General features: G+C 43.7%; 2 protein-coding genes across 2 annotated transcripts; one reads left to right on the top strand and one right to left on the bottom strand.

Moving 5' to 3' along the window:
- Window positions 1-632: 632 nt before the first annotated feature.
- LOC136473056 (peptidyl-prolyl cis-trans isomerase CYP18-2-like) lies at window positions 633-3,122 on the top strand. The gene is made up of 6 exons (XM_066470755.1): window positions 633-798; window positions 916-1,011; window positions 1,092-1,153; window positions 1,655-1,788; window positions 2,281-2,365; window positions 2,784-3,122. Exons 1-6 carry the CDS (start codon window positions 727-729, stop codon window positions 2,827-2,829), a joined length of 495 nt encoding a protein of 164 aa, XP_066326852.1. The 5' UTR covers window positions 633-726; the 3' UTR covers window positions 2,830-3,122.
- A 7,314-nt stretch (window positions 3,123-10,436) lies between these two features.
- Window positions 10,437-18,237, bottom strand: LOC136477063 (probable UDP-N-acetylglucosamine--peptide N-acetylglucosaminyltransferase SPINDLY). The gene is made up of 19 exons (XM_066475075.1): window positions 17,905-18,237; window positions 17,607-17,733; window positions 17,103-17,501; window positions 16,526-16,687; window positions 16,255-16,430; window positions 16,071-16,146; window positions 14,453-14,581; window positions 14,248-14,367; window positions 14,094-14,162; window positions 13,913-13,994; window positions 13,594-13,688; window positions 13,189-13,253; window positions 12,879-13,077; window positions 12,408-12,602; window positions 12,196-12,290; window positions 11,967-12,102; window positions 11,681-11,898; window positions 11,454-11,581; window positions 10,437-11,202 (listed from the first exon to the last, which is right to left on the bottom strand). Exons 3-19 carry the CDS (start codon window positions 17,469-17,471, stop codon window positions 10,787-10,789), a joined length of 2,730 nt encoding a protein of 909 aa, XP_066331172.1. The 5' UTR covers window positions 17,472-17,501; window positions 17,607-17,733; window positions 17,905-18,237; the 3' UTR covers window positions 10,437-10,786.
- Window positions 18,238-26,865: the final 8,628 nt, after the last annotated feature.

The following is a 26,865-nucleotide window of genomic DNA, read 5'->3' as shown; positions in this document are numbered from 1 at the left end:
TTGGATAATTTATGCGCACTTTTTGTTCGTGCACCACACAATATAGTCTTAAGTTATTTTTGTCTAACTTAGATTTAGTTTATAAAAAAACATTAACATATATAATATAAAAAAATGCATTATCAAAATATATTTCGTATTTTGTCTAACAAATTTTGTTCGATGTTACAGGTGTCATTTGACAACATTTCTTGGAGCAGCTCTCCATGAGAATCATTCCTCCTCAATCACACAACAAAAATATGCACAAATTCTTGCGGGATCAAACAAGAATTACTTCTTTATTTTCACTAGAAGCTCGAAAAAATCACTCCTCACCGCTCCATATTCAATCACTACCAAAATCAATTTAAAATTAGTTTTCCACATGCATATGCTCTCTCACCATAATCACTCCATTAGAGAATCAAGGAGCTGGAGCTAAGAATTAGGGAGTGAAACTCTACCAAACAGACACATGATGTTTATGCATTTTTTCTATAATCCTAATCAAATCTGAAACAACTTTATAGTTTGGAATGCATGGAGTAGATATTAGAAAACGGCAAGTGGTGGATATAAGAACAGCACAACTTCAGGGTTGTTTCTGTAATGTCCGCGAAATATCTCCAAAGCCCCCTGTACTCTCCTCTGCCTTCTAGACGAACCCGCCTCGCTTCTCGTCTCCCGTCCCCTGCGCTTTCCACCCGCCGCCGCCCACCTTGCCGTGCCAGGGCCCTGCCCATCATGTGGGGTAGCACCGACGGCGGGACGCCGGAGGTCGCCCTCGAGACCTCCATGGGCGCTGTCACTGTCGAGGTGCCTCCTCTCTCTCCCCTCGGCTGCATCCCCTCTCTTTCCACCTCTCCCTTTGCGCTGGGCCCTTCGCTTCTACTTCATGATTGATTGATGCTGATGGTCCTACTCGATCCGTAGATGTACTACAGGCACGCGCCCAAGACTTGCCGGAACTTCGTCGAGCTCGCGCGTCGCGGCTACTACGACAACGTCATCTTCCACCGCATCATCAAGGTATCTCCTGAGTTTCTTCCTGCTTGTGTTGTCTGATCTTGGTTACTTATTGAGTGGGTGTTGTTCTTGTGCCTGCTTAGGATTTCATTGTGCAAGGTGGGGATCCTACTGGAACCGGCAGAGGTGGCGAGTCCATATATGGGTGAGCAGTCTGTTCACTCCCCTTGATTTGTTCTTGAATCAACGACTATGTTGTTTGCATTGTTGATTTTGAATGCTAGCCTGCAGCAACAATAGATGTGTATACCCAGTATTCGATGGAGTATAAAGCATAGTGTTGGGAAGGATTAGTTACTCTTTTTGTACAACATTTCAGTGGCCATATTCCCACTGTTTTTTGCCGTGCTATCTATGTGTGTTAGTTTTCAATTAACGATTGCATCGTCACATTAGTCGAGTGAATGCTATCTTACAACAGCAATAGGTGGAGCATTAGCATACCTTGTGTTGGGAAAGATTAACTAATACTACTGCTTTTTGGCTGCTAGTTTGGTCAAAAGCTAATTTGCTAGATAGCTGGTAAGATGTTTCTTTTCTAGGGCCAGCTGTAAGATGAAACTGTCTCTGCTATTCTTTCTCTTTAGTTGTGAACTTGTGATCCTGTCTAAAATTGGTGCTCTTGCTGCTGTTGCTTTCTTTGCAGAGCAAAGTTTGAGGATGAGATAAAGTCAGAGTTGAAGCACACCGGGGCTGGAATTCTGTCCATGGCGAACGCTGGTCCAAATACGAATGGAAGCCAGTTCTTCATAACTCTTGCGCCTTGTCAGTCACTTGATGGTAACGATAGGCGTCTGCTTTTTTCTTGTCTGATTTCTTTGACCTGTGTCAACCTTTTCACTTGCGTGCTGAAAACATGGTGACTAACTGATTAAGTATATATATTTTTTTGGTAGTGTGCGCATATGAGCTGTAAAAAAAAGACATTTCACTATTTTGATCCTTTCTAATAGAATGGGACCATAAAGAAAGCTGATAAACTATAGAGAAGCAATGTTGACTAAAACTGAGTTAATTAAATTTAAAAGTTTTGAAAGACATAAGTCATCGGTGCTTAATACAAACAGTCTAGAGATCGTGATGACTACTTAACTGTTTTTTTTACTTCCCACTACTTTTTTCATCTGATATATTCAACGTTAGTAGCTCATCCCTCTTGAAATGTCAATTGTCAAATCTGAATTGGTGGATAGATAAATAGCATTTGGGATGGACTTTTCTTCATTTACTATGCTTGCAGTTTCATACAATTAACATGATGTAATGTTCCAGGGAAACATACAATTTTTGGGAGGGTATGCAGAGGAATGGAAATTGTTAAGCGCCTTGGTAGTGTGCAGACTGACAAAAATGACAGGTAAACTTTGCATCTGATCTCTACTGAAGATAAGGTTTTACTTAGGGCATTGGCATAGGTGCATCGCAGGTCGCAGCATATAGTGTGCAACTGTGCATGACAAGTTTCATGATATGTGTTTGTTTTTGCCTGTGTATTTGAATGAGCACTATGGCACAATTGATTTCTTACTGAAGAAGAAGATATGCCTGCATTGCACCCTTACAACCATTGATTTGGAAGTTGCATTGGATGTATTGTATGATGCATGATGATTAGACACTAGTCTATATAGTAGGCAAACTATATCCCTGTTTTCAGGAATACCACGTTCCTCCTTTTTTTGGTCACATAGTGAAAACCTCATGTTTTGGTCTATGATGTCTGAATCCGATCCCTGTTTACGTCTGCTGAACTTTCTTACCTTTGTTGGTTTCAGGCCTATCCATGAAGTGAAAATCTTGCGAGCCATCGTCAAAGATTGAAGCATCGTCCAGATGTAACTCGAATGTTGGTTTAGGCTTAATAATGGTCTCGTTCATGTAAGTTGCGTGGACCTTTGGGAAAAGATGAAAGATACAGCTAGTTCCGGCCTGTATGACTCTCGTTTCTCGATCCGCCTGACCTGAAAACCTACCTGATGAGTAGATTGTACCTTCGTGGTTGAGTTTCTCTGCATGTAGTATTGGAGTATGCTGCGGAAACATTATTGTAGCATGGGTTCGCCCAATATTTCTCCTTGATGTGATGGTCGGCCAGTTCCAAAACTATCTAAACACTCCAAGGTGATTGGCCTTCATTAGTATTCATCCTTGTGATTGATTGGTTCATTCCTTGACACGGCGGTATAACTATCTTGCTCTCTCTCTTTACAATACCGTAAACTAGTTGTCAAGCTCTTTAGTGTAGCTAGTCGTGAGAGCTTGTTAGTTTGGTTAATGTGGCTCTTTAGTTAGCTTTTGAGAGCACACTAACTTAGTGTAGTGACATAGCCATTGTGTGGTTAGAAACTATAGAAACTAGAATTATGGTAGGTGGCTTACATTTTTAGTAGGCTAGCGCAACACTTGCTTGGCCTCATAATTGTCTAACCGGTTTGTTAAGTGTTGTTGTAGAAATTTTTAATAGGCTATTCACTCCTCTAGCCATTAGAACCTTTCAAAGGCACATCTTCGAAAAAGGTCGAGGCCCAACAGGCCCAGGCGAGGCCCGATAGCCGTCTTCGATATAAATAGAGGAAGATAGGGTTTCTTCCTTCACTCACTCAACCGAGCACACCCCTCTCTTCCTCTCCCTCTCCCTCCTAAGCCGAGAGCGACGCTTCCCCTTCCGACTCCCTCCTAGGGCCTGCTCCCTCTCCCTCTCCTCCTCCCTCTCCTCCTCCTACCTCTGCAGGCGGTGGCGGGCCGGGAGGTGGCGGCAGGACGCGTGGTGGCACCTCAGCCCCTCCCTCTCCCCGCACCCTCTCCATCCCCCGAGCCCTCCCTTTCCCCTAGCGTCGCCTCCTATGACCGCGCCCCTCTCTCTCCCCCACTACGACGGTGGCGGCGGCGTGGATCTCAATGGTGGCGCGAGCTCGGCGGCCTTATGGGCACAACCCAGATTTGGTTCCCTCTTCTCTCCAACGCTCAGATCTAGGCGCGCGTGGCGGATCCGGCTCGTGGGCGTCGTGACGGATGTGGCTCGTGGGTGGCACGATGGTTCTAGATCGGGGCGAGGCTTCGGTGGCGACGGTGCTCTCTCTCCTGCCTTCGACGCTGGTGGCACCCTCTCTCTCCTCCCTTCGGCGTTGGATCGGGTACGGGCGTGGCGGATCTAGCTTGGTGGCGGCAGATTAGGCACTAGTGAGGCGGATCTGGCTCAAGCAATGGTGTGGCGGCGGCGCACACGCGAATCCGGTGGGTGGCGGCGGCACATGCGCGGATGAGCTCGGTGAACTCGTCGATGGGCTCAACGGGCCTCATCGACGTGCTTGCTGGATATTTTTTTTTGTTTTTTATTGATTAATGGAGGCGGGCATACCAACCGCTTCGGTAGTTCATGATTTACCGAGGTTTTTTATTAGAGGCGCTTGAGTTGCCCACCTCCATTAATTGTTTTTGTATGCCTCCATTAAGATATCTGTAGCAGTGATTACTATGTCGTATGTTTCGGCTATCAGCCTGTTCGCTGGTTGGTTTCTGGACTGATAAGCTTGGCTAGTGCTAGTTTATCGTAAGAGGAAAATATTGTATCATAGCTGATAAACTCTGACCGAAAAGCTCTGGCTCAAACTTATGATTGTTTTCCTTCACCCATCCTATCCTCGTTTATTTCTTCAACTGTTCCCTCACCTTCGCTCCTGGCATTCACTGTTCTCTCTTGGGTTTACTTCTCCTTCTTCACGGCCGCATTCCTGTTTGCTACTCTTCCAAGTTCGAACGCAGTAGTTGTCCCCTTCATTTGATCTAAAACGATTAGGGTTCCTAGGTCTGCAGATCCGCTAGTCCAGTATACGTGCTCTTTGATCCATGAGGGGACAGGTGAAGAAAGTGAAAAGACCGTCCGCCCGCTGCGGTGAATCATCCTGCCAACAATCAGGTGATTCCGTCAGGGTCCGTAACAATCAGATTTCATCTCTGCAGGAAGATATGGAGGTACTTCTCAGTCTCTGGCTGTTTTGGCGTCGACGATTATATGATTTCTTTATCAGGGCGCACAGGTTCAAGAAAGCATCAATGCTTGTTTTGATACTATGTTATTCAACATTTCTACTCTAAAATTCGTTCTTCATTAATGCTTTCTTAATATTATTTTTGAATACCAACTAGAATGAGGCCTCAATTGATGCAGAAAAATAAATAGAACGAGGCTAATAACACCAAGGCTAGAAAATATTTTGTTTGGGCATAAAAACAAAACATGCGATGAAAAATGAGAATAAAAAGGATGCATTGTGAAAATAATAAAAGTACCTTTAGTTCTAAATCATCAGAATTTATGGGACGGACAATTCACACAAGTCTTAGGCACGGTAAAAGTATATATCTCTCTAAGATTCATGAGCGGTCCTCGAACTTAGCAAGAGATCCCTAAACTTAGTTCCATGTGACATATAGGTCCCCCAACTCAAAAAAAAAAATTGTCGTTTGGGGTTTGCTCCAGATGCCGACAATGAACTCGAGGCTCTCAAATCGGATGCATCCGCCTAGAACATAGCTGCCAGCGAGTAGCGAAGGAAGCCATCCGAAGCTTGAAGACATCGAGAAACATGTGACAGCCCTTACCTAGCTTACCTTGTCGGTTTTTCATACCGCCGACCAGTAAATTTGTATTTGCATGTTTCGTTCAGATAATTGCTTAGCACTTGGTGACTTAGAATTTATACTGGTTTAGGCAATAGCACTACGTCTAGTCGGGTGATGGTGATCGTTTTCCTAAGCCCAAGCGTTTGGCTTTGCAATAGGGGTGCTAGCTCCATTCACCAGAGTTCTTGCCTGAGTGTTCCATCAGTCGGTTTCAACTAGGTGGTGGGCCATGGGCCTCGAGCCAAGACCCATGAGCATCCATCTAACTTGGTTATAGCCCTAGAGTCCACTTGCTCGCTTGAGTGTCGCTAGTTGGGGGCTTAGGGGTGCTATGGCCAAGTTCTTCGGTCGGTGGGCATATACTCGTCACTTAGTCTTCATGACTCTCTTGTAGTATTGATGACCCTCTAAGGTAGGTGTGGCGGTGACTTAGTGTGTGTGTGTGTGGGGGGGGGGGGGGGGGGGCGAAGATAGCCCCTCCTAGGTGGAGAAGTTGTAGTGGGAAGAACCTTGGTGATCGGAAGAGTCGGGCAACGAGTGCCAAATCTTAGTGACTTGTCGCACTTATTTTTGGTTGGCGGGAGTCTTGATGGCAAGCCCAACTCTATGCCAGAGAAGGTTTGGTGACTAAGTGGATACCTTTTGTGGAGCTCAACATATATTTGGGGTTGTGTTTTGGCAACCAACAACACTGGATTTTTTTTAGAAGCTATTGTATGAACGAAAACATGCTTTTAGAGTGTCCCACGGACAAAAAAATCCTATATAAATTCTGCAACCTTGGACAAGCACTAAATAAAACTTACTGAATTATAAAACCACTATGTGCATGACCTTTCACAGCAACCAGCACAAAGACTTAACTGATAACGTTGAAAAACAAATGTTAGTAGAGCAAGGAGAGAAGAAATTAAGATAATTTTTTTGCTTGAGATTTAAAAGAAACATGAAATGAATAAATGTGAGTGGAGAGGATGCATTTGTGACACTAATAAAAAGGTTACAACGGGAGATATAGTAATACGGAACAATTACCTTTCATAAAGATGAAGTGTATATATTAATATTTATAGCTGGAGATTAGTACCCACCAAAAAAAACATGTTAGTACATGAGATCACTAACTTATCACTTGTTTAGTTCCTCCGCCAAAACTTTACACCCTATCACATCGAATGTTTGGACACATGCATAGAGTATTAAATATAGACTAAAAAAATAACTAATTGCACATATTGTGACTACTTTGCGAGACGAATCTTTTAAGCCTAATTAGTCCCTAATTTGACAATAAAGTACTACAGTAACACATGTGCTGATGACGGATTAATTAGGCTTAATAAATTCGTCTCGCGATTGTTTTTTTATTAGTATCCGAACACCTCGTATGACACCCCATGTAACATCTGATGTGACACTCCAAAACTTTACACCTGAATCTAAACACCACCTTATTGAGAGGATGATAATTTGGATTGGAGTAATTAACTTTGAAAAAGATATAGTGTTGCTAAATTACATGTAGAGACTAAATTTGGACTATATCTATTATTTCCTACTATCGTTATAATTATTTAAGCAATGTTCATCCGTGCTTAACTACTCCTGTCGGTTGGGCACCCTAATAAACATATATGTATATAATATGGACGTTCTTCTATATATATGTAGGCTTAAGGCTTGAGAAAGCACAACCATTGATCTCGCTCTATCAATTCTGTCACTCTAAGGCCCCCTTTGGCAGGGCTTTTGCCGTGGCTCCTCGAGCGGCTTCGGGCAAAGCCCTGCCAAACGGCGACAGGCAAAACGGCTTGCGGCAAGAAGCCGGCAAAAGCCCCGCAAAACCCGGTGACTCAGTTCCTCCCCACGCGAGAAGCCAAAAATACTGGCTTATTCCGGCTCGAGCTCGTCACTTTCCATCCCTGTCCCCGGCTCCCCGACGCCGCGCGCCGACGGCCGCCTCCCAGCGCCGTGAGCTTACCGATCTCAATGGGGATGGCGCCGGATATCTGGTTGTTGTCGAGCTCGAGGTCGGTGAGGTTGGTGCAGCGCGCGAGCTCGGCCGGGATCGGGCCGGACACCTTGTTCATGCTGAGCTGAAGCTCCTGCAGCGACGTCAGGTTCCCGAGCGACGCCGGGATGTGGCCACCGGCACGGCGACGCGTCGGACTCCCTCCAGTCCCCCAGCGTCTCCGCGCCTCCCCGCAGCGTGCGCTTCCACGCCAGCAGCGCCGCGCCCTGCGCGTCCACGGCCAGCGCGCCGCCCACGCACGCCATGACAAGCGCGCACCGCAGCAGCAGCAGCAGCAGCGGCGCCGCGCACGCACCCCGCCACCTCCCCGCCGGCCTTGAGCTCCGCCCCGCCGGCCTCCTGCTACGCCCGAGAGAGAGAGAGAGAGAGAGAGAGAGAGAGAGAGAGAGATGGATGGAGGGAGTGGGTGCCGGTAAGGAGTGAGGCCGTTCGGATAAGGAGAAGAAAAGAAGGGAGAAGGAAAGAAAAAGAAAAAAAAGAAAGAAAAATGAAGAGAAAAAGAAAAAAGAAAAAAAAGAGGGTATTTTGGACATTTCACATTTTCTTTACACTAGGAGAAGCCGTTTTGCCAAACGTTTTCGTACAAAATAAGCCAGAGTCAGAAAAAGCTGCTTTTCCATACGAGCCAGAGCCAGAGCTGTTTTTTCACGAGCCGGAGCCATGCCAAACGGGCCCTAATAATATGAGGGATAACGATGCTGGTGGCCTGCCGTACATCTAATCATTATGTCCATTATGTGTTTGGTGTGTATGGCACTTCCTGCAGTTAGCTCCATCTCATTAGGTAATAGGAAGGTCTATCTGAAATTTTGTGTCAGCAACTGTTGTACACCTTGGAGCTTCAAGCGTTGTTATTGCTGCACAAACCAAAATCTTTGTTACACGACAAAGGAACAGTGCGAGCAGGTTTGCCCTGTGTGCAACCCTATATGTCCGCCAGCACCATCTCCTCTTGGAAAGGCAACGTCAACGACTGATGTTAACTTAGCCACATAAGAGGTTTTGTGATCTTAAACCCTAAGCATCGAGCAGAATAATGTACTGATTAACAAGATATATAGTTAAATAATCGTTGCATCATTTGTTATGCTGGCTTCTTTTGATACTATGTTAGTCTAGTCTAAGATTCGTTTCGTCGATGCTTTCTTAATTTTATTTTTGAATAATTTATACAGCGTTCCGCGGCAACTAGAACGAGGTCTCAATTGATGCACAAAAATAAATTGGGCAAAGATAAATATACCAAGGCTCGAAAAGCTTGTGTTTGGGTGAAAACAAAGCATGCGATGAAAAAATAGAGTGTAGAGGATGCATTTGTGAAACTAAAAGCACCTTTTGTTCTAAATCATCAGATTTTTATGGGATGGACAATTAACGTGAGTCTCATGCACCGTCAAAATATATATCTTTTAGAGTAAAATTTATTAGCGGTCCTCAGACTTAGCAGGGAGTGTCATCCAAATCCTCCAACTCAGGAAATGCTATTTCGTCTCCCTAAACACCAAGGAAAAAACACTGATTTGGGATCCTAAGCCTGCCTCTGGGCCCTATTTGAGTCCAAACATGTCCAAAACCCACTTCCTAGACTGATGTGGCAATGTGTTGCTAACTTCATGTTGACAAGGACCAACATGTAGGGCCTATATGTTAGGTCCAGTTCCTCTCTCCCCCTTTGGCGGCGAACAAGGACTCGACTCTAGCTGACCTGGCATTTTGTAGGGCAGGCTGAAAAAAAACCTGGCAATTTCGGGCTGAATTTTTTTTGTCCGTGACCATCCCACTAGACGAGTTGGGTCAGATTTTTTGGGTCAAGCCTGGGCCTGGGTGGGCCACTTGTGCATTTTCAGTGAGAAGATAATTAAAATAAATGTTTTAGTTGGGCTCATGTGGAGGAAAAAAATTCTAGGCACGAGAACACGAACCCAGGCTCTATTCACTAAGACTCACGGGTCGAGCCAAGCCCAGCAGGCTCAGGCCGGGCCCATAGACCGAGCACATGACTCTGTGGCTGATGACATGCTCGAGGAGGTGAAGAAAGGTCCATGGCCAGGCACATGATTGTGGCTGAGGACATGCTTCAGGAGGTGAAGGTGCATGATCGGGCACATGACTAGCTGTGGTGGCCATGGCGGTCTGGGAGCTCTGAGGGAGATGGCCATGGTGGTCGGAGAGCTTGGAGGCGGCATGCTCAATTCGGCTGATAACATGTGCTCAAGGAGATAAAAGTGGCAGTTGGTGTAGGCCCTAGCTCATTGGAGGAGATGCAACTCTTCTTATTTGAGAAGAGATGGAGGAGATATTGGTGGCCACTAAAAAATGAAGAGCTATTAAGGGGTGCTGACTTATAGAAAAAGACTCATCTCTTTGACAGTTTTGTAGGGATGATGAATGATATTAGGGTGCTGTTGGAGGTGCTCTAATCACAGGATTGTCCGCGACCACTCGGCCACGACCGTCCCCACCGCCATCCCCCACCCAACCCCACCGCCATCCCCACACAACGTCGATAAGTAGATCCCGTAACCCTCGAACCTTAATACCGACGAGTCTCCGACGCCATCACCAAGGTAATGGGCTCGTGGGACGCACTGTCCGCGCTCTGCACACGCAACCAGTCGCGTGGTACAGTTTGCGGTTATTTTGAACCCCCCACCCCAACGTTGAGGTAGCAGCGGCTGCTGCTCCGTCGTGTTGGTCAGTAACCAGCAAACCTCCTCATAAATTACCAGGTACGAGAGACTGATGCCCACAAAAAGGAAGTAAAATAGCATAATGACATCCTGTTGGAACTGCCTCGGTTAATAGACTCTTCAAGTTGTTTCACTGTCATATTTCTGCTACATATACAACCAGCGCCTTTGTCCTGTTTCTAATACTGCAACTGAAGTAACCACATCATGAACCTACACAGGAGTAAAGGTCTACAAATCAAACTCTATAAGCTTGTACCCACATTTAATTATCTTACATTTGCCTACGAGTCACAAACCGCAAGTGTCAATAAATCAGACACCCGGACCTTTACCCTCCTCTCCCTCCCTCTAAACACAGATATAACTCACATCAATCAACCTACACTATATCAGTATTGGTCTGCATCAATGGAGCATGCCGTCTTCTTGGTCATTGGCTGCTGTTGCCATTTGCTTCACATTTTGCAGGAGCAGGTGAATCGGGTGATCTCACACCATTCGCCATTATTGGGGGCTTCTTATCTTCCTCCACAGTCACGCATGCTCTCTGTGCTTTCAGATCTGCAAGCTTCTCGGAGGCCTTGTCCGAGTCTGGCTTATTTACAACAGGATGTTCCAGTTCTAAGCGCCTGAGAGATGGTACGTCCCCATCACAATACCTGCGCCACATGTCCCTGTATGCAGCTTCCAGGCCACGGGTGAATTTCTCTCCATCACAGACGGGTGACTTCATCATCAGCTCCCGGAGACTCATTCTCAGTTCTTGCAAGGCATTCACATCTGATGCCAAACCCAACGCTAAGCTTACATACTCATCCTCAGTTTTGGCAACCAGCCTCCCCAACCCTACAACAGAGGGGGGGAAGACAAAACGTCAACCCATAGACCATAGTTCCATTTGGATAATAAATACCATTTAGCAGTGGAAGGAAAATGGCCTTGTTTGATAGCTAGAAGATTTATTAACTATTAGTATCTTAGTAAAACATTATCTTGTTCAGATAATACATGCTAAGTATAACAAAAATGAAAGCAGGCCACGGAAAAGTGAACCTTTGATACAACCTCTACACATAGATGAAAATGTAGCAACTTACCAACTTTGCTGAGCAGGCTAACACCAACATTATGAGCATGGACAGCACCAGCCATTGTAACACATGGAACACCCATGTATAAAGATTCACATGTAGTCGTAGTACCAGCATACGGAAATGTATCCAGGCTGCAAAAACAAAGAAAAACATTCAGATGCTGTTTCAGAGAAAAAAAAACTACCATAAACTCAGCCTACAACCAATGACAGTATGACACAACTGCTCACCTGATGTCCATCAAGGAATACGCCTGCATGTGATCATGATTCAGATGGATGAGTGGCAACAGATCAACCCGTAATGACTCCAAACCCAACTCCTCTAGTGTGGACAAAAATTTCTGTCTTATATTCTCACAGCAGAATGGTTTGCACTTAACCACAAGCCTGGAGTTAGGGACGGCACATAATATTCTGGCCCAAACTTGCAATACTTTTGGTGTAATCTGTAAAGAAAATAAAACTAATTGAGTGAATCAGCAGAAAAGCAAATCTTTCAAGTGATAATTATCACCTTTGCTAGATTGTTAAAGCTCCCAAAAGTGATGAAACCATTTGAAATTGCTGGCGTTGGACAAATGGGCCCAGCTTCCGGGGAAGGAGTATAACAAAGAAAGCTTTCAGGAAGGCGCACCAACTCTTCAACATGCCTGCAGACAATTCCTGCTATGAGCTTCTACATGTCTGAGGATAAGAAAAGTACATGCTGGAATAACTGTAACTGCAAGATGAGCATGTCTTACTTTTGTTTTGTAATAGGTGGATCAGCCAATGAGTCTGAGATTCGGTAGTCAATTGTTGGCAAACCTGTTGTATTGGGGTAGCCAATCCAGGTAACCTGCGAGGGCATACAGATCAAGGTTAAAACAAAGCCTGCTCATCAGATAAAGAATGAACCAGAACATTTCTGAAAATAATGGAGGAAAGAGATATGCATCATGGAGTGTCGAACTACCTGAATAGGAGCAGGTCGGCATGCCATTGTTCCTAACTTATTATTTGCTGTGTGACCAGTAAGTTCCACAAGTATGTCCACTTTATCCTCCCTTACCAAGCTAGCAACCCTCTTTTCATCAATACCATATATATCTCTCCATAATCCACCCTTTTTCAACACCTTATCCTTGAATCTAAGTGTCTTGGCATCTGCCTAAATAATCATCAATGAAAGAAAATGTGAGTGACAAATGATTAAACAAAACAGACAAAAGTGTCATGAAAAAAGGACAAAGGAAACCATGAAGCTGCTCAAAAAAATGGACAAAGGTCACTAAATATAGCTTATCTTTTGATTAAAAAAGGGATCATTTCTACACTTCAAAATAAATTTTGGTTCCTAATAAAGAAAGTGACCTAAAAAAATAATGGCTTAAAGTGTGTACAATCCAGAAAAGTAGGTAAGAGGAAAAGGAACAGTTTTCTATACCTTTACAACACCGGAGTAGACAACCACCTTGCAATTTGTGTAGTCATGGTGTGTAAGGGGAGCTTCAATGAAGTAGGACACAGAATGAGTAAAGTAATCAGGAGACAAATAACCGATGATCAATGGGCGATCAGCAACTTCTGAGTTATCCCAACTTGTATATTGTGGATACAATTTCATAAAGCGTTTTCCCCATTCCCTTTAAAACAAATAAAAGACAGTGAACAATCCTGCTGATATTTAACTCATGGAAACAAAGGCAATGCTAACATAAACATGTCAAGCGTATTGTAAATATGAATAAAATGACCTGTGAGCTTCATAAAGTTTGTCATCAGAGCCCTCGTCAATATAGTTCATTGCAAGCAAACGGTTCTGTAAAATGAATTCGCGTGCAAATTTGTCACATAAGGGGACAAATTTAAGCAATATGGCCAGCCATTTGAAAATATATAAACCATAGGTTTTACAAAAGTTATAGAAAAGTAACAAGACAGATACTTCCACCAAGAGCAAAGTTTAAGTAATGAAATTCATTCCAGAATGATAAAGATGTGATAGTATGATTATTCAAATGTGCAACATCTACCTATGGTTGTTTCCCAAACTGGGCAAGCTTATTTAAGAATTACTGGTGAGAATTTCTGTATAATCAAATCTTTAATTACAACATAAAGCAGCCCAAAAACAAATTCTAATGAGCATAATTGAGGACCTGGCCAGCATTTCGTGAATCAGGATCGATCTGAAGGCATCTCTCGTAAGCATGAATTGCTAAAGTAATACTACCAGCGTCTCTGTAAAGAACACCTAGGATGACAAAAATGATGAAAGACAGTTAATAACTCTGATAAAATAATTTTATTAAGTTATCTTGCAATTTGGAGCTGAAAAACAAATACAATATTATTACAAAAAAGGTGAGCAGAAAGGCATTGACACACCAACATCTTACAAGATAACTCTTAGCAGAAAACTATATATCAACCATGACCTTTTAAGCATTCACACGGCATTGGCTGGTTATTCATTACCTAGATTATTATATGCTTCAGCATATGTGGGATTAGCATGTATGGCCTTCTCAATCATACTTGCAGCAGAATCCATCTTACCCTATATAATAAATGCATATTTGAGTGGGCTAAAAGAGCAAAGTAACCAGAAAAACAAAATAGCAGTTGTGCAAGAGAAATTTGATAACAGAGGACAGACCTGAACAGTATAGACAACTCCAAGGTTATTTAGTGACTGGGCGAAAAGTGGCTTAATTGACAGTGCCATCTGAAGACATTAAAAAAAAAAGGAAAACAAATTAATATTTGCCGACAAAAAACCTGAACACAAGAGCAAAATTAGTTTCACTTACTTGATAACATTCAACAGCTTTGTCAAGGTTATCCCTATCCTTGTATATTACTCCTAAATTGTTGCATGCTTCCGCACAGCGAGGATTGAAGTGCAGAGCAAGCTCGTAAAAGACAATGGCCTTCACATCATTCAGAAAAATGTAATCTTCAGCTAAAGGTAAACATTGATGTTAGAACAATTAAAGAGATTAGCTTATAACTAACCATCTCAAAATTCAACATTTCACCATATGCAACACCAAGATTATACATGGCATCAGCATAATGCCAATTATAGAACAGAGCTTTCTTGTAATATGCCACACCTTGATTGATGTCACCTTCAATTTTTACCTGAGGATTTCCGATGTTTTAAATAGTAAGTGAAAACACAAGAGATGTGCCAATAATCAATCACAAGAGATGTGCCAATAATCAATCACCAACAAATGCTCGTCCTCATACATAAGAACTTCATCAAAACTATAAGGGTCCGTTTGGATGATTGGACGGCTGGCATTGAATTGGGTACCGATACCAAATCAGACTAGCATTGGAAATGGGCTACAATACCATATCAGATGTTTGGATGTAGATGGAATTGCTATTTGGAATCTAGGGACGGGCAAATACCAAATAAATGTTTGGATGTACATCTAGTGGAATTGAATTGACTCGCGTCTTCTTTCCCAATCGGGACTCCGGGTACATGTCCGGCTACGCAGGTACGACAACTCCACGACTCGCGGCCTGCTTCGCCTGCTTGGTGCCCACCGGAGCTCGGAGGCTCGAGCCGGCCTGTGCGCTGCGCCACCGATGCCCTGCTCGCCTGCTGCCAGGGGCGGATTTGTCCGCTTCTCGCCTGCGAACTGCTGGCTGCTGCGGCTGCTTAGCGGCGGCCTCCGCACGCCGCACCCCGACACAGGCCCACGGCCCTACGGCATCGCCGCTGGTGGAGTCGCGCCAAGGCCAGGAAGTCGCTGACGTTGAGGATGTGGCCTGACTTGAGGAAGGAGACGAGGATCCCAGATCCCCGGCTACAGGCCGCCGGCAGTGGGGATTCCAGCACCTCGGCGGTGGCCGGACTTGAGGAAGAAGCGCTCGTCCTCGACAGAGACGTCGTCAGGAATCGTGCTTGGCCTCCAGATCCATTGTCGAGCATGCCTCTTCGTTCTCCCTGGGCGCCGGCAGTGGGGTCCGGCGGTGGAGGTGACCGACGACGGACGATGGAGGTGTACGCGGCGGAGGTGGGGATTCTGCGCCCAGGTGGAGATGGCCGACGGTGGATGTGCTGAGCGTCGGGTCCAATTCCACTCAATATGGAGGGATCACACTCTGTATTGGGATAGACCTCTTCCAGGTATAGTTCAATATCAGGGAATTGGGTCTCCAATGCCAAATCTCAATTCTACATCCATCCAAACAGCAGCATTTGTAGCTATTCAATGCCAATTCCAAATTCCAATGTCTAAGGCCGAATATCTACATCCAAACGCAGCCTAATTGAAATATGTGCTGCATAGGCGATGTTCCAAAGGGTGGTCAAGACTATTTCTGTGTTGTCAAATTTAGCATGCTGAAATTAAATATGAGTGGATAAGCACTTGTTAATAGTTATGTTTGCTTCAATAAGGGCAAGGGATAAGAACAGAAAGACTTTTGTTTTACACGAGGCTTGAGTAGTGGAGCTACAGTTCAATGCAATCTGGTATGATCAGTACAAACTTGTGAATTGCACAAAAACAAAGAAAATAAAATGATGGCAACCACTAGGATGAACACAGCACACACAAGAAAAAACAATATTCTGAGCTAGTTTAAATAGTAAGGAGAAAGTCTGCACCTTTGTTCCCAAGTCAGTTAGTGCTATTGCCATATTATTCTTAGCAATCTCAAAGTTGGGGGAAATAGTCAAGCACCTGTATTACAGTAAGATCATGGCAGGAGCATTTCAAGTCTTCAACATGTTACTGGTGTATATTACTCAGAAAACTAGAGTACTTGATGTGATTAAAAAAAAAAGATACTTCTCGTAGCAGGCAATTGCTGCTTCTAGATCTCCCCGATTCTTATAGATAACTCCCATGTTGCAATAGGCCTCGGCATACAATGGTCTCTCCAGTGCAGCTTTCTCATAACAACTAAGAGCCATTTCAAATTGCATCATCTCCGAATAAACAACTCCAAGGTTGTAATAAGCCGGCTGCGTGAATTGGATTAAGGCATCACAACAATATAGAGTTGTCCATAGAAAGATAATATTAGCAAGACAGACACAAGCTGCTGTGATGATGGTACCGCATAGTGGTTGTCTACTTCCAGAGCTTCACAATATTTTTGAATTCCCTCCTCTGTATTACCCGCAAGCTTCAAGCTAGTTCCAAGATCAGTCAACACAATAGCAAGAAGTTCCGAAGCAGGTTTGTAGGAAGGATCTGCCGTCCGTGCTTTTTGATATGCCTGTCCCAGTTTTTATAATTTTCAATGAGACATTTAGGAAGCTAATACAAGAAACTAACAGAAACTGTAAGAGCAGCATGTTGATATTTTTTTGCAATATGCTAATGTTAATTCATTTAATTAGGCAATATGCTAATGTTAATTCATTTAATTAGGTAGACATGGAAGAAAAGAACAGAGTTAAGGTACAAACAAGATAATGGCACTAAATTTAGAGGACTGTAGTACTAAGTCTAAAACTGGCATATTTGCCTTCAAAATCACATAAACTACATATAACATTCCATCAAGTCTGGCACTCATAGCAATAACATAATGCAAACAGGGTTTATATTTTCTGTCATGCGTTGCAATTCAAAAGATCAGTAATACAACAGATAGAATAGGAAATGCACATAACGAGACCTGAAAATACCTCTGCTGCTTCAACCAAGTGACCCTCATCTTTGTAAACCATCCCACAATGTGTAAGAGCACACGCATTTCCTGGCTCGATTTTGACAACTTCTGTAAAGCACTCAATGGCCTGTCTTGGTAGGTTCTGCGCCTGGAGGCAAATCCCTTTCCCGATAAGGGCCTCCACATTGGTGCCCTCCTTCTCAAGAACAATGTTGTACAAGTTGATCGCATCAGTGAACTTATTCCGCGACTGAAGGATGTTTGCATACCGCAATGCCTCCTTCCCTTCCAACTGCTGCTTCGCTGGAGACGCGCCCCCATTGAGGTTAGGGGCAATACCGTTGCTCTCCTTCCCTGGGACAGAATCCATCCCTGGCTGCCCCATGAAAGAGAGCCGCCTTATTCTCCTTATTTTCTGTGAAATTTTGGATTGATTGATCAGTTCTTATGCTTGCCAAGAAATCAAACAGGAAGTCACTGGCTAGAGGGGAAATGGAATAAATTTGGAGCAGGGACTGACCTGGCGTGGCACATGTGGGGGTTCACTCGAACCCCCAAAAGTTCTGGAAACCAAACTGCACCCAGAAGCCTTATTGTGCGAAGCAATGTCGTTCTTGCGCGCCCAAGACGAAGAAGGATAAACCCAGCTGAAGCATGGAGGGATGGATTGGATTACTAGATACTACGGCAGCAGTACCACGCGGCAGACAAAGACGAAATGAATGAAGAACGAGGAAAAGACAGAAAGAATCGGTCTTGACTGAGAAAACACGATCTTTAAAGAAGGGAGTCCATCCAAGAAAGCTCGGGTTACTTACCAGCGCCCCCAAAGTATAGGAACCCAAAAAAATCCCAACCGCGCTCCAGTAGACCCGGAGCAGAACAGCGCCCTGCCTGCGGCCCGGAACTGCCACGCGGCGGCGGCGAAAGGCGGCGCCGGCGCGGTGCTCGGCTGCGCTTGGCAGGGAGCCCGAGACAAGCTCTGGGATCTCAGAGCCGCCCCGGGCGCGCGGACCGGGGAGCGACAGGCCGCGCTTCGCCGCCCTCTCGCGCCGCTAGCATCGAGGGGAGCGGTGATCGCCGCGGTGGCGAGGGTTTCGGGAGTGGAGGGAGGTGGGGGAGCAGGGGGGAGGAGGAGGGGGGCGGTGGCGTAGTACAGTACTGGTGATTTTTTTTTTTTGTGTTTAGCCCCCTCCCTTTTCCGGGAAATTAACGGTGCTTTGCCTTTACGCTTTGGCTCGTGCGCCCGCTTTGATTGATCTGGGGGGCTTTTTGTACTGCCCCGTCCGCTGCGCTGGGACTGCCTGCTGCAACTGCATCCTGCGTCGTGCAGCTTTCTTTTTCCGGCCATCTTTTCACTGCCACCCCTTCAGTTTTTAGGTTATTTCATTTTATCTATTGATCTATTGATGAATGTGCTACGCGGTAATCGAGATAATTTTATACCCATTGCAAAGAATTTTCTTGTCTTCTTTTTCTCTACAGAAGACCAGGACACGTTTTCTCTGTATATATATTGTTATATATATATATATATATATATGCAATATGTGCATGTGAATAGATATGGGTACGAGAAAAATCATAGCCGAGTTGAAGGGATTTAGTCAAGTAGTCAAAAGTTGCTTTGAATTTGGAGATTGCATCACTAGAGATGGCGTTTATTGTTAGCCTGTTACACTAAAGTCAATATTTGCTTACTACAATTATTGTTGCCTCACGACGACACATCCAGCCCACTTCCCTCTACCTGACATAGTTTGGTATCACTTTGAATTCGCTAATGTGTCACTGGAGTTATGATATAATGCGGCCGTTACTCTTACAACCCGACATCTATAATTGCTCTACTACCTTTTCTGTCGTCGCATCCATACACTCACTTTACTTTTTTCTTAGAAGGAAAACGGAGCCCACTCTGCTTAACATGATCATTGTATAAGAAGTATTTTCCTATGTTCAAGTTAATCCAAGAGATCGTTGCGCCAAGAAAAACTCTAGTTAATCCAAGAGATCATTGCATAAGGGAAATCCTACAACTATCAAGTTAATCCAAAATAGATTGCATGTGTCACTATATGGGAAAGAGAAAAAAGCAGCCAAGTTGAAAGCAATTTGGCTAATTGGTCGGAAGTCACTCTGAATTAGGGGATCGCTCACTAGAGATAAAACATAGTCATTTGTTGTTAGCATGTTACACTAAATGTTGTGTTTGCTTACTTCTATTGTTGCCTTCTTCATTCGTCACGTTGACACATCCAACCGACAACGGTCTACCTAATATAGTTCGATACTACTTTGAATTCTCTAGCGTCATCAGAGTTACAATATAACGCAACCGTTACTGTCGCAACTACCTTTTTCGTTGTCGCATCCACACACTCACTTTTACTTTTCTCTCATAAGGAAAACTCACGTCGCTCTACTTAATGTGATCACTATATAATGACTTTTCCTATTGCTGCATGAGGAAAAATTATTCGAGTTAATCCAACAGATCATTGGACAAGGAAAGCTCTCCAACTATCAAGTTAATCCTTAATAGATTGCATGTGTCACTATATTATTGCAATCATTCCTCAAGATCCATGTGGCTTTGAAAGTTTGGAAACATCATTGTGGTTGTGTCTTTAATGGCACCAACCCAAATATCACATTGGTGCAGCAAACAATCGGTAATGAATATAGTACTAGTGATTTGCGCACGCCCATGCGCGCGAGTGTTGGCCAAAGTCGGTATTCTAACATAAACATCGCAAAATAAAGGCACAGTAGGTATAATAGACGATACATATAGGATCTCCAGACATGAGCTAGATATCACATCAGATAATCATACGGTGCGATGGTTTAGGTTCTACTTAATTGTACATAAATAGTCTGGCACGGCATCAGGCAGGCATACATCTGGGTGGTTCAGGCTCCACTTAATTATACATAAGAGAGTCTAGGGTCAAGTCACCAGCGAGCAGGGCTTCTGGGACGCTCTAACACAACATACTTCACAGGCAAAAGCCACAGCGAAGGGAAGCAACACCAAGTTCGGAGATCTCATCGGTCTTCACAACATCAGTAGAGGTGCCAGCTTCGATATGACTCGAAGCTACGGGCGGGTGAGCAATCTGTGAAGTGCATATAGAAACGTCAGTGCATATAGTGTTGGTAGAACTGTGTTGGCAGGAGGACGAAGGCACAGTCTTGGGTATACCTCGAAGCAGGTAAAAGGGCTCCTCAGAAGATACGTTGCAGGAGGAGTTTGTAGGTGACGCAGGGCGATGGTATCTTGCACGCTTCAGTTCCTGGTTGGTTGCATGGTAGGTCGAAATCTGTTTATTGAATCCTTCATGTGCTAAAGTTTTAGTTTGACAAGGATGTTACCTCTGTGTTGGAACTCGTAAGCTTCCTGAAGCACCTCCCTGTCATAGCCTAGTTCTTCAGCTGTAAGAAGGAACCATGAATTTTGTTCAGCTGAATCAGATAAGAACATCTCACTGTGCAACAAAATCCAGCAGACTAAGGTAAGCGGTGAAAATGTAATGTACCGAATGATCATCACCTGTGTCATAGGAAGCGATGGAACGTGCTGGACTGGAGGATGATAGACGTAAAACAGAATCACTAGCCATAGATCTAGCATGTGTACTTGTATTTGGAATGAACAGTGAGTCCTAGAACATCTACTAGTATGGGATTAATAGATAGGGTGAGAGAGAGAGGGTGGAGGAGGTGTAAACCATCGATCGCCTTCGTAGAAGGCGAGCTACCCATGGGGTTGCCGACGGTGGCACGGGGAAGCCCGGCGGCGAAGACGCTGTCGCGGTGGTGACAGTGCAGAGGTGACGGTGGCCGGTGGCAGTCTTCCCGTCGCTAGCAGCACCCCCTCTCTAGATCGATTAGGGTTAGAGATTGTAGGTGGGGCGTCTAGCGGCTCAGGTGAACCTCGTACCTTATGCCCTGGCCCCCACCTCCCTTTTTATGGCGTTGTGCGATAGGGGCCCACCAACCATAGAACGGTTGGGCACCCCCGATCGGGGCACGGATCCAAGGGCCCAATTGACCGTTGGGCCATTTGGTGGAGATCATCTAACATTTCCCCCCTTGATCTCACCTTATGACTTAAACTCAACTTGATTACTTTATATTGTTCCATTCCATCAAAGATCAGTGCATAGAGCGTGTCTCATCATCATGGTCAGTTGCCATCAGATTAAACAGCTACAATGCACTTTTCTATTTTGAAACAGATTCTCAACTAGATTCTTATTGTCCAGGAATCATAGGTTTTCTCTTAAACCCATGTCGGCTAAGTGTTCTCTGAACACGCTGGGTGGTAAGCCTTTTATAAGCGGGTCCACGGGCATCTTTTATGTTCTTATATGCTCAAGACTAATTATATGATCCCGGACTTTATCTTTCACAATATAATACTTTATGTCAATGTGTTTGGTAGCACCACTTGATTTATTGTTGTAAGCATAACATACTGCTGGATTATTATCGTAGTATAACTTAAGTGGTTTATGTATGTCGTCTATCACTTTCAACCCGGGCATGAATTTTTTCAGCCAATTTACCTACCCTGTGGTCTCATAACATGCTACAAACTCGACATATATTATGATGAGGACATGACACCCATGCATATGATCATGTTTGACACATGGTATGGAAGGATAGGAGGCCAACAAGGGTGTCCAAGTCAAGAAGGAGGCTCGAGGCTAATTCGGTTCGAGTCCCCGAGGTGGAGGCTCAAAGCAACTCAAGTTCGAGTCTGCCTCGGCCTTCAGGACCAGTTTGCCTTAAACTGGTCACCCAGGACGCATCCAGACTCCGTTTTTGACGATCCACATATGGTTAGAAAGCTAATTTGATAAGGAAGCCAATCCAAGTGGTCTCACATCAAAAGGCCTTCAGAGTCAATGGGAATCGTCGAAATAAGTCAGCATCCAAAATCTGCCAGGGTGCTGCGACACCGTCTTTTGGTCTGTTGGACCGTGTATCGTGTTTGGGCCCATTAGGGGGCGTGTCCAGGGTAGGCGACGACTCTAAGACCTTTATAATCATACACCACCGCCGTCATTAGGTTTTGGGTTTTACTTAGATTAATCTGTCAAGAATAGTTTTGTCGTTTATCGGTTTGTGAGACCTCAACTTCGTAAGATTAATCATTCATCTGTAATTTGGTTGCTTTCTTTCTTGTTCTTGCTTGTGTTCTTCATTGCGTAAGCAGGGATTAGCCTTCTTGGTAAGGGCAACTGAATCTGTGTCTCGGTTGATAACTAGAGGAGTTGACGGGGATCCCGATCTTCCGTCAGGTAGTGATAACTATCGTTGTGGCGGAGAATGACACACCGATCCAGCTTCATATCGAAAGATCGAACCCTGCAATCTTAGCACCACAGCTCTTCTAGTTATCAACCGAGACATGGATTCGGTTGACCTCACCAAGAAGGCTAATCTCTGCCTACGCAATGAAGAACATAAGCAAGAACAAGAAAGAAAGCAACCAAATGACAGATGAATGATTAATCTCACGAAGTTAGAGTCTCACAAACCGATGAATGGCGAAACTGTTCTTGACAGATTAATCTAAGCAAAACCCAAAACCTAATGATAGAAGTGGCATATGATTATAAAGGTCTTAGGGTCATCGCCTACCCTGGACACGCCCCCTAATGGGCCCAAATATGATACACGGTCCAACAGACCAAAAGACGGTGTTGCAGCACCCTGGCAGATTCTAGACAATGACTTGTTTCGACGATTCCCGTTGACTATGAAGGTCTTTTGATGTGAGACCACTTGGATTAGCTTCCTTATCAAATTAGCTTTTCCACCATATGTGGATTGTAGAAAACAGAGTCCGGATGCATCCTGGGTGACTAGTGTAAGACAGACTGGTCCTGGAGGCCGAGGCAGACTCGAACTTGAGTTGCTTTGGGCCTCCACCTCAGGGACTCGAACCGAATTAGCCTCAGGCCTCCTTCTTGACTTGGACACCCTTGCTAGCCTCCTACCCTTTCATACCATGTGCCAAACATGGTAATATGCATGGGTGTCATGTCCTCATCATCCTCCCCTTCTTGATGAAAAGTCGTCATCGACGTCAATTGTGCTTGAAACTGATCCTGCACAATATAAAGGAGAACGTGGTTGCGAAGACAAAGGGAACTAAAATAATTGTGAGAAGGAACGTGATCATGTTTCCAAGTTTCTAGCATGTCATCTCGCATAAAAAATTCAGCAAGCATGTAGACTCCATGATCCGAATGCACACGATGTATGTCCACACTATCTTGCAAAAGATTAGAACTAACCAAAGATTAGAACTAATCAAAGATAATGCAGGAATAGATGGTCTAGCAGACATAGGTAGCAACCAACAATGCTACCCTTCTTGGAAGTGAACTTGTTTCTTTGAGGAACATGAGAAAATGTTTGTATTATTATGGCTGCCCTCTAAACGATCATAATCTTGTACAACAAAAGGAAAATTCATATTACTACGAATGTATACTCGATGTATCATATATTGTCCCTTGTTGTTATATTTGCCAATAACATGATATGTGTGTTTAGAAAACCAAGGCAAATCAACATATTTAAAAAGGCTCTCCTCCAAACAATCTAGGTTACACAAAACATCAAATTTAATGTAACCCAAAGTATATAAAGAAGATAACAGTTTGAACTCATCAGTTTTAGTAGCAATATGAATAACATATTTATTTTCATCACAAGTGACTAGTTCCAAAATATGTAAAACTGAAGCATTATCAACCAATTCATCTTTATCACAAGGAACTTCAAGCAAATTATCATGGGACAGAGATAAATCAAGAGAGGATTTCACTAACAATTGCTCTATGATAGCATGGTTTGTGGAAAAAATTAGTACATTAAAATAATTCTTATCTTCTATGAGTGTAGCACCATGAGCATTACCTGTGTTCTCAGTAGGAGTAATAGGTGCATTATGAAGTGATGGTTCTGAATTTGCATATGAGGTTGTGAGCCCCTCATTTTCTTCCATGTCATCCTCTCGCTTATGGATATTATCCTGCAGAAGGTTAGTCATAGCAAGAGGAATAACAACAGACTCTTCCTCTAAATGGTGCACCTCAGCATATGAAGTCAAAACAGGAGGTGGATTAATAAGGGTTTCTTGCATAAGGAGTTTCATATCATTCCAAGTTTGAGGTTTATTAGAAGGATCTAAAGACTCCCACCAAAATAAAGCAGAATATCGCAAAACACTAGCTACTTTTTTTATCTTCCTCCTTGGACACATAAAGCGAGTAGCAAATATGTTATCTATGACAATTTCCCACTCTATGTACTCATCAGCACCTATACCATCATAAGTCGATGGATACAAACAACCTGTCATTGTTAGAAGACAACAAAAGACAACACAAAAGTATTATCTCTATCAAATGACTACGTGGTTGCAGTGGTGTCACTTTTCACAGCAAGTGGAAGCGTCTTACCAAGCTCTTACAAAGTTTTTATCAACATAAGCAGTGGGCGGTACAACCGGTAGCTGGTTCATGATACCTGTGAGGCAGTGGTACTGAGATTGCAAGGCCCTTTTTCTATACTGATCTGAAGAGTTTGTGGAGCTTGGAAGGCACATAAAGAATAATATATATATTTGGCATACAAGTTAGTAATAGAAAGTAATGTTGAATTATAGTCCAAAGTACTTGTTCTCATTGCTGGTCTAAAATATTTCAAGTACCTAGTGTGTGACAAATAAGTATGGTGGATAGCAAGGTGACAGGTGTGTGAAAAACAAGTATGGTGGATAGCAACAACAACACAAACAAGGAACCAGACAGCACATGCTAACACAACTCACTTTGGCCTTCTCTATGTGCTCCTCTAGATATTGTTCCTCTTTTACCCCTCTCTTTTTTCTATTTTTTGGGCTGTCATTGTTTTTTGGGAAATTTTGACTTTTTCTTTTTCTTTTTTTAATAATTTTTCTTCACTTAGGAACACAAAAGAAGTAACCACAGAAAATATGAGCTTAAACAAGTGAAAGACGTGGCATGCGGAAATTCCAGAAGACGTGTTGAAAAATGATAAAAAGCTTGTGACCACGAAAAGAGGATCTTGTGACCAATTTTTGACCAAATTAAAATTTTCTGACCCCAACAAGATAGGGATGGATGGATCCAAAAAAAATTCTAATCGATTTTGATATATGGAACGTCGAAATCCGAGTTCGTATGCGAAAACTAGACCAATTTTAAGAATTGGCTCCGAATTAGAGGATAAAACGGGAACAATGTGCGTAAATTTGGTCACGACAGCAAGGATTTGATGGAAACGATCGGGGAAAACACACAAACTAGACTCTAACACAACCTAACCAGCAACAAGACCTTGACCAGGACACAAACTCAATACGACGGACTCTAAAACCAAAATATGCAAAGGCTATGGCGCGGAAGGTTCTAGGACAGGAAAAAAAACATGGCACTGGACTATGGGACAAATGTGAAGCACTCAAAACTAGAGGATAAATGTGAACCTGACGGTATACCTTAGCTCTGATTACCACTTAATGGGAACGGGGATCCTGATCTTCCATCAGGTAGTGATAACTATCGTTGTGGCGAAGAATGACACACCGATCCGGCTTCAGATCAAAAGATAGAACCCTACAATCTTAGCACCACAACTCCTCTGGTTATCAACCGAGACACGGATCTAGATGACCTCACCAAGAAGGCTAATTCCTGCTTGTGCAACGAAGAACACAAGCAAGAACAAGAAAGAAAGCAACCAAATTGCAGATGAATGATTAATCTCACGAAGTTGGGGTCTCACAAACCGATGAACGACGAAACTGTTCTTAACAGATTAATCTAAGCAAAACCCAAATCCTAATGACAGTGGTGGCATATGATTATAAAGGTCTTAGGGTCATCACCAACCCTAGACGCGCCCTAATGGGCCCAAACACAAAACACGGTCCAACGGACCAAAAGACGGTGTCGTAGCACCCTGCTAGATTCTGGATACTGACTTGTTTCGACGATTCTTGTTGATTCTGAAGGGATTTTGATGTGAGACCACTTGTATTAGCTTCCTTATCAAATTAGCTTTCCAACCATAGGTGGATCGTTGAAAACGGAGTCCGGATGTGTCCTGGGTGACCAGTTTAAGGCAGACTGGTCCTGGAGGCCGAGGCAGACTCGAACTTGTGTTGCTTTGGGCCTCCACCTGAGGGACTCGAACCAAATTAGCCTCAGGACTCCTTGACTTGGACACCCTTGCTAGCCTCCTACCCTTCCATACCATGTGCCAAACATGGTCATATGCATGGGTGTCATGTCCTCATCACATTATGGACGATGTAGTGACAGTTTGCTTTGAGCTTTTTCACGATATAGCTCCTCCTGCGAGAGTGAATATGTATCCTAATGTAGACTTTATGTCATCTCCAGCATAATTAGAATTTGTATACCCCTCTATATGTAGAGAATTAGATCTTCTATATGTTAGTATGAGACCCTTCGTACCTTGCAGGTAACATAAAACTTTCTTTACTAATTTCTAGTGTTCTATTCTTAGATTACTCTGATATCTGCCAAGTAACCCGATAACAAATGCTAAGTCAGGGTGAGTACACACTTGAGCAAACTGTAAACTTTCGATAGCTGAACTATATGGAACCACTTTTATTTGATCGATCTCATATTGATTCCTAGGACATTAAAATTCCCCATATCTGTCATCATTGACTATTGGAGTAGGTGAAGACTTAC

This window comes from Miscanthus floridulus, chromosome 8 (assembly GCF_019320115.1).
Source record: "Miscanthus floridulus cultivar M001 chromosome 8, ASM1932011v1, whole genome shotgun sequence".
NCBI lineage: Eukaryota > Viridiplantae > Streptophyta > Magnoliopsida > Poales > Poaceae > Miscanthus > Miscanthus floridulus.
Note: the sequence above shows the minus strand (reverse complement) of the source record. Positions and strands in the feature narration are given on the sequence as shown.

Excerpts from the sequence above, each read along its gene's own strand:
- LOC136477063 (XM_066475075.1), bottom strand. The coding sequence starts at position 17,471 with ATGGGGCAGCCAGGGATGGATTCTGTCCCAGGGAAGGAGAGCAACGGT. Across the intron at positions 16,431-16,525 it reads AAGTAGACAACCACTATGCG|CCGGCTTATTACAACCTTGG; the intron begins GTACCATCATCA and ends CAATTCACGCAG. Across the intron at positions 13,078-13,188 it reads AAACTTTATGAAGCTCACAG|GGAATGGGGAAAACGCTTTA; the intron begins GTCATTTTATTC and ends TTTGTTTTAAAG.
- LOC136473056 (XM_066470755.1), top strand. The coding sequence starts at position 727 with ATGTGGGGTAGCACCGACGGCGGGACGCCGGAGGTCGCCCTCGAGACC. Across the intron at positions 799-915 it reads TGGGCGCTGTCACTGTCGAG|ATGTACTACAGGCACGCGCC; the intron begins GTGCCTCCTCTC and ends CTCGATCCGTAG. Across the intron at positions 1,789-2,280 it reads GCCTTGTCAGTCACTTGATG|GGAAACATACAATTTTTGGG; the intron begins GTAACGATAGGC and ends GTAATGTTCCAG.